Genomic DNA, 10,796 nt, shown 5'->3' with positions numbered 1-10,796 from the left:
AATTGCAGGAGCAAACAATTAGGCTGCAAACAATTTCTTTTATCAGAAGAACACTGCAGGAAAAATGCACTGTGGTACAGTAGAGTACTAATCCTTCTATGGGAATGACGAATGATACTATAGGACATTTACACTCAGAAGGAAAGTAGTCAGACAAAAATGTTCTGTAATTAATTAATAACCTGCTTCTCAAAAGAAGGAAAATCCATGTTGCCATTATTCCTTCATTGTCCCATTGTAGTGAGGAGGCTTGGCCCTTCTCAGCCACAGATATGGAGGGACACACCTCAAGCCACCTGCTGAGTCAGGAGGGCCACACTTCACCTGCTGGAAGCAGAGGGAAAGGACAGGAAAGGGAAGCATAAAAGGCTGGCCTCTCTGCTCATCTGGGGAGAAGTAGCCAGAGGTAAGAGACACTGCCTCCCCATAGCTGGAAGCCCCAGAGAGAACCTCTGTTGCCTCAATGATTAACCTAAACATACAGAGTGTGCTGATGCGGTGAAACTGCTGCTAATGCCATTGGTGATATACCCAGAGGAGCCAGAAGACTACTCGTGGATCCAGGTATGCCGAAGGAGTAGAGATAGAAATGACCCAGGGTAGCCAGGCACTAGTCTTGATAGCTAGCGCACCTGAGTCCAACTCTGTGTGTTGTTGGTAAATCCCTGCTGATCGAGTGGTGGACTGGCCTGCCAGTGATATGGCTCTGGGTTAGGTTGCAATGGAGTAGGGTGGGCCTGCATCTCTCCCCTTCGCAATAGATAAGGAGGCCTGTTGCATGACCTCTTACCTGGGCCAATAGACTGCAGTGATATCCATCCCTGTCCTGCAGAGAGGCCAGAGATCCCAGACTGCTATTGAGCTAGCTCTGTCTGATGGTGCGTCTAGACTACATTTTTCTTTTGAAAGAAGATATGCAAATTCAGCACGAATTTGCATATCTTCTTCCAATCGTTTTTGAAAGAGGTTTTTTTCAAAAAAGCAAGCAGTCTAGATGCAGTTCTTTTGAAAAAAACCAAACCTTTTTCGAAAGAATGTTGTAAACCTCATTTTTTGAGGAAGAAGGGTTCTTTCAAAAAAGAGGGGTGTTTTTCCTGAAAGAATCATGTCTAGACTGCTGGCTTTTTTGAAAAACCTCTTTTGAAAAAAATCACTTGGAAGAAGATATGCAAATTTGTGTCAAATTTGCATATCTTCTTCAGAAAGAAAAACATAGTCTAGACACACCTTGCCTGTGAGAGCAGAGTTCCCTGATTCCTAGTTGCCTTGTCCTGGTTGGAGGCCAGGGAGCCCAAATTGTTTTTGAACTGTTTCTGTTCCACTGCAAGAGCAGAGTCTGGATCGCTAACTACCCTGGCTGCCTTGAATATCAGGGAATCTTGGGGCTAGAGTAACTATTTCCCTGTCTGGCCAAGAGACCAGGGTACAGATTGATTGCCCAGCCCTTTCTGGAGCCCAAGGGAGATGGACTCAGGTGGCCCCACCTAACGTAAGGGTTGAGCCTTGGGAGACTGATTCCCCCACCTTGATGGGAAGGGGAGGTACAAACCCCTAGATAGACTTAATTCCCATATTGAAAGACAGATCCTGTAACACTGAAGTGAAGGAGGATGGCTCCCTCAGTCATAAATGCTGTGGGGATGACATTAGCCTTACACCCATTTTAGGAACAAGTGGCCCTTATAAATTTGCTATTCCTATTTCCCACTGGAAAAGATCTTACCTTTCACAAGCCACTGTCCTAAGGAGATCACCAGCCACACCCACTCTCTGTCTTCTGCATATCTTCTATAGCTATGCTTTGCTTCCCATGACTAGCCATTAGGACAGTGGCTAGTGAAAGGTAAGATCTTTTCCAGTGAGAAATAGGAATAGCAAATTTATAAGGGCCACTTGTTCTGAATGGGACACTGACTTACATGGGTCTCACATTTAAGTTAGGGATTTTAAAGGATTTCTCAGGCATAAATATGTCATTGTAGGAGGATTTTAGTCATTTCCTGCGATTATATTACCCTTATTAGCCTTTTTGTCATAAAAAAACTATTATAAGAATTACTGTTGTCAATAGTAACAAGTATTGTTGCAACACCTAGAGGTTCCAGTCCTATTGAGTTAGTGTAACGGAGTAGGAGATGCTCAGGTAATATTATGCATAACTGTTACATCCCCCTCCCAGCTCTTCCTCTCGTTCAGCGGTTCCCAACCTTTTCCAGGTGGGGACCCATTTTGACAATTCAGGAAGACTTGGTGACCCAGGGCAATTAAAAAAATATGTGAATGGCTCCTTAAGAGCCACCTGTCGATCCTTTTGAAATGTAATGGTGATCCATATTTGGGGCCCGACCCATAGGTTGGACCCTGCTCTAGGTCCAGATTACTTCTCCCATTAGCATAATTAAGTTAGAGCAGCACTCATGCTTATATAAAGGAGCAGAGGGACTGGGACCCAGCCCCATAACTGCAGACATGTCTTTTGAATCTGCATGGATCTGCAACTGAGTTTAGAGAGGGCTGGACTTAACTCTGATATTTATAACCTCTTCCCCTTGCACCTGTGGCTCTGGCAGGCTCAGCTCTTGGATGCTGACCTGGATGCCCACAATGAAAATTTCCAACACTGCTTCAAGAACCACTAATGAACATGTCTAGGACCTGCCACACCCTACCTCTGAATGCTTCCAGCCCCCTCTAGCTGAGATGCCCTGCCCTGTCCTTTGCACATGTGCAGAACACAGGAGTATTTCAATTGATTTCTGCATCTTTTCCCCCACTGCTTCTCTCCCTTTCTTTGAGCTAGGCAAAGTCAAATGTTGTCATATGTCATTGACAATAGATGTGGTACCAACACATAATAAAAAGATGGTTCCAGCCCCAAAGAATCAACACTCTAGGTAAAAGAAGAGAATCAACAGATGGATACAGCAATAGGAGAAAGGAAATGGTGAGACAATTATGATCCGTTTATTAAGCAACATTTCAGCACACCAACTGACTAGCTACCTCAAGTGTTTTGTAGGCATGGTTACAGAAACTTGTTTTAAGGAAGACATTGCAGTGGCTTTGTAGATTTTAATGGGGAGCTTCTCCCATGCTTGGAAGAAAGCATGAACATGTTAACGGAAAATAACAGGCCATTGAGACTGGCATACTGTCACAGCAGAGTTGGGATTTGATGTCTCAGCAGCACATGGGAGGTGATAAATTGAGCCAGAATAGACTATGGTGATTCTTCCAACTAAAGTCACAGAGTTTAAAGCCAGAAGGAACTGCTAAATTATCTTGTCTGACTCGATCCACACGTCTATACAAGCGACACCATCACAAGACCTAACCACATAAGTCACAACATCAGGGGCTAATACAACTGCATGCACATCCTCTAATGTTTTATATGCCATCAAGTGCCAGCTATGTCCCTCTGCCATGTATATTGGCCAAACTTGACAGTCTCTATTACAAAGGATAAATGGATACAAATCTGATATCAGAAATGGTCACACACATAAACCTGTTGGGGAACATTTTAAACCTGCCTGGTCACTCATTAATGGGTTTAAAAGTAGCCAATTTTCTACAAAGGGATTTCACCAGGCAATTACAGAGTGTGTGAAATTGACATTCATCTGCAAATTTGACACTGTTTCCCTGGGTTTGAACAAAGGCCACCAACACCACCCTAAAAGGGCCACTGAAATAAGACTGAAGTATCCAGAGGAATCCAGACTATTATATTGACAAAATATAAAATTGATTTTACAGGAGAGACTGCCTACCCTAGAACTATGTCATTAGAATGACAGAAATCTAATTGTTTTAACCTATGGTATTGTACTCGTTGTTTTCTTTTACACACTTCTTGACCTACTCCTGTTTGATTACAAAGTTTAATCTAACTATGTTAGTGTTTGGAAAAGGATGAAATATACTGCTTTCTGTAGCTTTGCAACTGTAAATGACATTTTTAATTAAACAACAATTGCAACCCAAGGCATTTCCTGGCATTAATGACTGGCTATAAAAATTGATTGCCTAAAGCAGACTTGCTCATCATTAATTTCTCATCAAAAATGCTGTGGGCTCTGATCCCCTTTGCTATTATAAGCACTTGGATTCAAAGGCAAATTAAATGATTTGCCTTTTTCTGCCCTAGATTATGGGAACCTCAGTGATACACAAAGATTGAGTATTGACTTCATTGACTTTTATGTATTCAGGACATTTTTCAAATAGAAAACTTTTGAGCCCTTCTCATGCTATGTAAGGCACACTTGCAACCTCAGGGAGACAAACATCTTTTTAATGTATATCTAACTTATGGCAGCCCATGCGAGGTGCAGCAGGCCTTGCTAGCTTAGCACTGAGATACATGAAACACTCCTTAGCTTGAGCTAAGGGGAAGGGCTGTGATGGGGTTCCTCCTTCCACAGACAGAGAAGGGGTTAATCATGCCCTGCCCCAGGAGCAATGGAAGTGAGTCCTCCAGACAACCCAGAGATGGTGCATAAAGTACAGCCAGTCAGGGAGGATTTGCAGGGAGCAACCAATTCATCTGAAGAAGTGGGTTGTGCCCATGGAAGCTCATGATACCATCTACATGTTTTGTTAGTCTTTAAGGTACCACAAGACTATTCGTTGTTTTTAAAGTTTTTCCAGTTACAGAATAATATAGCTACCCTTTGAAGCTTTCCAATCAGGGCCTGGCAGGCTTAGCATAAAAGGGAGCTGAAGGGCAGAGTAGATTAGGCTCCCAGCAGCAAATAGGGAGTAAAGTGTGGGTCCCTAGAGGGCTGAGAGAAGTGTAACTTCTTTGGACAGAACAGTGGTTGACTCCTGGAACTGAGCAGCTGAGTGCTCTGAGATGAGGGTGAAGAAAGGGCTGAGACCATAAGGAAGCAGCCCAGGGAAATAGAACAACATTAAAAGAGATTACACAGAAGCAGCAGGAAGGTGCTAGTTACTGGCCTGGGTCCCAGAGTAGTGGGCAAGCCTGCTCCTTCCCACAGTTGTACCTGGGGTGTTGAAGATATCCCCCACCCTCCTCTGGAAGGGGAAAATGTAGATGACCTAGCTGGAGGAACAGTCACAGTGAGGTAGCCATGTTAGTCTGATCTTGGTAAAGCAAAAAAAGCAGTCATGTAGCACTTTAAAGACTAACAAGATAGTTTATTAGGTGGTGAGCTTTTATGGGGCAGACCCACTTCTTCAGATCACTTCTTTCTGCTGGAAGAAAGAGTTGCAAAGAGGAAACTGAGCTTCTGAGAGCTGAGAGAGAAGTTTTAGGTGGGAGCAGACACAGAGTACTGGTGTGCAGACTGTGGTTGCCAGCCCCAAACTAATCCCTATCATGCCCATGAGGTGCTGGTCTTATGATGATTGCTGCATTCTGTGGGGAAAAAAAGCCTACACATTTTCATTTAATAATTGTAATGTTTTTAGTGCAAATTTAGAGTTCATAGAAGTTACCGAGATGGCAGCCAGCGGGATCTTGCTATTTATCCTCAAAACAGAGGCAGGAGGAGGAGTGATTATTCAAATTCCACCATGCTTCTGGGTCGGTGTGTTTCCTGCATGACTTATCCTCTGTCTCTTAGCCCAGCTTTACACTAGGGCATTATTTTGAAATAACCATACTTAGGTTGAATTTATAAGTGAAACATCCACACTACGAAGCCCAATATTTGAAATAAGGGGACACTTCATTTGAAATCTGTACTCCTGCTTTCTTCAGGGAATAATGCTAATTTTGAAATAGTTATTTCAAAATAGAACTAGTGTGGACACTCTGGTGCTACTATTTCGAAATAACTACTTCTCAGAGTAATTTAAGCTAATTATTCCCCTGTGCTTCCAGGGGCTTTAAATCAAGGTAGCACGTCCACATTAATAAAGCCTGCCTCAGACTAAGTTTCAGGCTTCCCTGTAGAGGGGGCATGCTGCTTTGATTTAGTAAAATCAGAAGTTAAGTTGAATTTGGTTATTTTGATATAATTTCCTGGTGTAGACATGCCCTCAGAGGATACGTTGGACACCATATCCAGTCAGGCCTTAGCTTCTCAGCTGAGACTGTCAAAGTAGTGCTGCTTTTTCTTAGTTCTTGTGATGTTTACATTTCTATAGGGTGACAGAGACCAGCCATCAACCATGAAATTGCAGCAACTCTTTTCCTAGTTAAGATCTGAATTGTCTTATACAGTCTAGGTTAGTAATGTAATCTCAATGCTAGTTATCTGGACCATCTAATCACTAAAATAAGGGTAGTCTATTAATGCTCTTTTTCCATTTCTCTGCCTTGCACTACACTGTGAACTTATGTTAGTGGTTATACTGACCTACCCCCAGTGTAGACAATTCTGTCAATTAGAGGTTTCTCTAGTCAACAAGGCTACCGGCTCTCAGGGAGGTGGAGCACCCACACCAATGTGAGATGCCTAGAAGCATCTTAAGTAAATGTTACTGCTTCCCTGCTATTAACATAGACAAGCTCTGTGTCTTCTGCCGTTGGTGTGAAAATGTTTCCTGCAGCCTAACTTGCTGCCCACATATCTATTTGATTACTGTGCAGTACAATCTCAGAAATCCTCAAAAACCAAAGTGATAGAAATGTAGCCATGTTAGTCTGGGGTAGCTGAAGCAAAATGCAGGACAATGTAGCACTTTAAAGACTAACAAGATGGTTTATTAGATGATGAGTTTTCGTGGGCCAGACCCACTTCCTCAGATCAAATAGTGGAAGAAAATAGTCACAACCATATATACCAAAGGATACAATTAAAAAAAATGAACACATATGAAAAGGACAAATCACATTTCAGAACAGGAGGGGGATGTGGGGGGGGGGGAGGAAGGAAGGTAAGTGTCTGTGAATTGATGATGTTAGAGGTGGGGAGAGTGGGATGTTTGTGAGTTAATGGTATTAGAGGTGATAATTGGGGAAGCAATCTTGGTAATGGGTAAGATAGTTTGAGTGTTTGTTCATTCCTCTTTGGAGGGTGTCAAATTTTAACATGAATGACAGTTCAGAGGATTCCTTTCAAGTGCGGATGTAAAAGGTCTTTGTAGCAGAATGCAAGTGGTTAAGTCATTGAGAGAGTGTCCTTTCTGGTTAAAATGGAAAGAAACTGTTTTTTCTTTGTGATCTTGTCTGATATCTGTTTTGTGGGCATTAATCCTTTGGCGAAGCGTCTGAGATGTTTGTCCAATGTACATAGCAGACGGACACTTTCGGCACATGATAGCATAGGTTATATTTCTGGATGCGCAGGAATATGTGTTCTTGATCTTATCACTCACTTGGTTAGGTCCAATAATGGTATCAGCAGAATGAATATGTGGACAAAGCTGGCAACGGGGTTTGTTGCAAGGGAAGATCAATCCATTAAGATCAACATACTGCACTGACTACAGTGAAAGACTCTGCCTCACACTATCCAAGAAATTAAGAAATCACCTGATAAGTATTTTATACAAGAAACAGAAAACCATCAAGAATGACATTTCTAACTTAGATCGTCTCATCTCAGGACAAACATCCACACTGACTAACACCTTGCAAGACTTTTGTTCCACCAGACAAGAAATCTACTATACACACTTCTATTCCCTACAACAAAGAAAAGACAATAAATTTTCTAACCTACTCCATACCACTGGCTACAACAGCAACTGCCTCAACACACCGGATAATATTGTTAACCTCTCCAGCTACAAACTCAATCCAGCAGAAGAGTCAGTCTTGTCCCGGGGTCTCTCTTTCTGCCCCACGTCCCCCACAAACTGGATACAATTTTGTGGTGACCTTGAGGCTTTTTTTCGCCGCCTCCGCCTCCGAGAATATTTCCAAACCACCAATGTACATCAATCTGACCTACCAGATCCCCCCTATCAACACCAAAGGAAAAATAATCCTATATGGACTCCCCCTGACGGTCGGAATTACAATCTGGATTTCTATATACACAGCTTCCGCAACAACGCACAGACTGACATTATTCGCAAACGACAACAAACGACACACAATCTTAGCCGCGCTGAACACCATGCCATCCAGAGTCTCAAAAACAACCTGGACATTATAATCAAACCAGCTGACAAAGGGGGTGCTGTGGTCATTATGAATAAGGCCGACTATAACCAGGAGGCAACCAGACAACTCTCGAATACCACATTTTACAAACCTCTCCCCTCTGATCACACCTTGGAATACCAAAAGAAACTACACTGTCTCCTTAAAAGCCTCCCCACAGCTACTCGGGAACAAATCCACAGAGAAACACCTTCTGACCCCCGACCTGGATTGTTCTATCTACTTCCCAAGATCCATAAACCTGGGCACCCCGGACGTCCCATCATCTCTGGTATTGGCACGCTCACTAATGGTCTATCCAGCTATGTAGACTCTCTTCTCAAACCCTTCGCAACCAATACCCCCAGCTATCTCCGAGACACTACTGACTTCCTAAGGAAACTACAAAACATCGATAACCTCCCCAATAACACCATCCTTGCCACCATGGATGTAGAAGCTCTATATACCAACATCCCACATGAAGACGGATTACAAGCAATTAGAAACACTATCCCAGAGGACACTACTGCCAACCTGATAGCAGACCTATGTAACTTTGTTCTCACCCACAATTATTTCCAGTTTGAGAACAACTTATACCTCCAGATCAGCGGCACAGCCATGGGTACACGCATGGCCCCACAGTATGCTAACATCTTTATGGCTGACCTAGAACAACGTTTCCTCAACTCCCGTCCCCTTTCACCCCTTCTCTACCTACGGTACATCGATGACATCTTTATGATCTGGACGCATGGCCAAGAAACACTGGAGATATTCCACAGAGATTTCAACAATCTACACCCCACCATCAACCTCATCCTGGACCATTCTACACGAGAGATCCACTTCCTGGACACCACAGTACAAATCAACAATGGAAAATTAGACACCACTCTCTACAGAAAACCCACTGACTCATACAGTTACCTACATGCTTCCAGCTCCCATCCAGAACACACCAAACGATCCATCGTCTATAGCCAAGCCCTTCGATACAACCGCATCTGCTCTAATCCCACTGACAGAGACCAGAAGCTTCAGGATCTCTACCAAGCATTTATAAACCTCAACTACCCACCCGGAGAAATAAAAAAGCAAATTGAAAGAGCCAGACGAATACCTAGAAACCATCTACTTCAAGACAGACCCAAGAAAACCAACAATAGAACACCACTTGTCATCACCTACAACCCCCAACTTAAACCTGTCCAACACATTATCAATAAACTACAGCCTATACTGGAACAGGATACCATACTCCAAGAGGCTCTGGGAGACAGACCCATAGTCTCCTATAGACAACCACCTAACCTCAAAATGGTTCTTACCAACAACCACAGGACATACCGCACTACCACCAACCCTGGTACCGTCCCTTGCAACAAAACCCGTTGCCAGCTTTGTCCACATATTCATTCTGCTGATACCATTATTGGACCTAACCAAGTGAGTTATAAGATCAAGAACACATATTCCTGCGCATCCAGAAATATAACCTATGCTATCATGTGCCGAAAGTGTCCGTCTGCTATGTACATTGGACAAACATCTCAGACACTTCGCCAAAGGATTAATGCCCACAAAACAGATATCAGACAAGATCACAAAGAAAAAACAGTTACTTTCCATTTTAACCAGAAAGGACACTGTCTCAATGACTTAACCACCTGCATTCTGCTACAAAGACCTTTTACATCTGCACTTGAAAGGGAATCCTCTGAACTGTCATTCATGTTAAAATTCGACACCCTCCAAAAAGGAATGAACAAACACTCAAACTATCTTACCCATTACCAAGATAGCTTCCCCAATTATCACCTCTAATACCATTAACTCACAAACATCCCACTCTCCCCACCTCTAACATCATCAATTCACAGACACTTACCTTCCTTCCCCCCCCTCCCCGCATCCCCCTCCTGTTCTGAAATGTGATTTGTCCTTTTCATATGTGTTCATTTTTTTTAATTGTATCCTTTGGTATATATGGTTGTGACTATTTTCTTCCACAATTTGATCTGAGGAAGTGGGTCTGGCCCACGAAAGCTCATCATCTAATAAACCATCTTGTTAGTCTTTAAAGTGCTACATTGTCCTGCATTTTGCTTCAAAAACCAAATGCACTCCCAGGAGATCAAGTTTAGCTGAGAAATGTGCCTTTGGCAAAAGAATGGTGATGATGTGACTGGAAGAGGCAATTAGGCCAAGTCTAATGTTGGTCAATTCATTAGCTTTTGAAAGTAGTCAACACAAATCTGCATCAATGGAAACCCAATCTGGGAGAGAGAGAACACTTTTTTCTATTTCTGCAGCAAGCGTTTGGTAATCTGCATGCACTGTCCTACCTTTTCCCCCAATAATGCTAACCTACTTATTGGCTTGCTAAAAATCTGATTAAAATTAAATCATTTCACAATACTAAGGGAACAATAAAGAAGGCAGCAGAAGGCAAACACAAGAGATAAGAAACAAGATGTACACAGTGAAAGCAGCAAATGAGCAAATAAAGAAAATAGGGTAGTAAGATAAAACAGATGCCAGGGAAATTCAGACAAGATAAGATCATGAATTTCTTGATTTTTTTTAATTTGCCCCACAGCTTTTCACTGCTTGGACTCAGGGGACTGTATTGCGTACAAGGGCAAAATATAGATGAACTTTGTTAAATGACCACTTTTCTGCCAGGAAGCCTGCTGCTAGATGCTGAATTAGTATCGGAAAAAGT

General features: G+C 42.6%; 1 protein-coding gene across 1 annotated transcript; it reads left to right on the top strand.

The window, feature by feature from the left end:
• The first annotated feature begins 8,390 nt into the window (after positions 1-8,390).
• LOC149524174 (uncharacterized) lies at positions 8,391-9,945 on the top strand. The gene has a single exon (XM_089779324.1). It carries the CDS (start codon positions 8,513-8,515, stop codon positions 9,893-9,895), a length of 1,383 nt encoding a protein of 460 aa, XP_089635450.1. The 5' UTR covers positions 8,391-8,512; the 3' UTR covers positions 9,896-9,945.
• The last annotated feature ends 851 nt before the right edge of the window (positions 9,946-10,796 follow it).

The sequence above is a fragment of the Pelodiscus sinensis genome, chromosome 6 (genome assembly GCF_052426305.1).
Source record: "Pelodiscus sinensis isolate ZL-2025 chromosome 6, ASM5242630v1, whole genome shotgun sequence".
NCBI classification, from domain to species: domain Eukaryota; kingdom Metazoa; phylum Chordata; order Testudines; family Trionychidae; genus Pelodiscus; species Pelodiscus sinensis.
The sequence above is the reverse complement of the archived record's forward strand: the minus strand, read 5'-3'. Positions and strand labels throughout refer to the sequence as shown.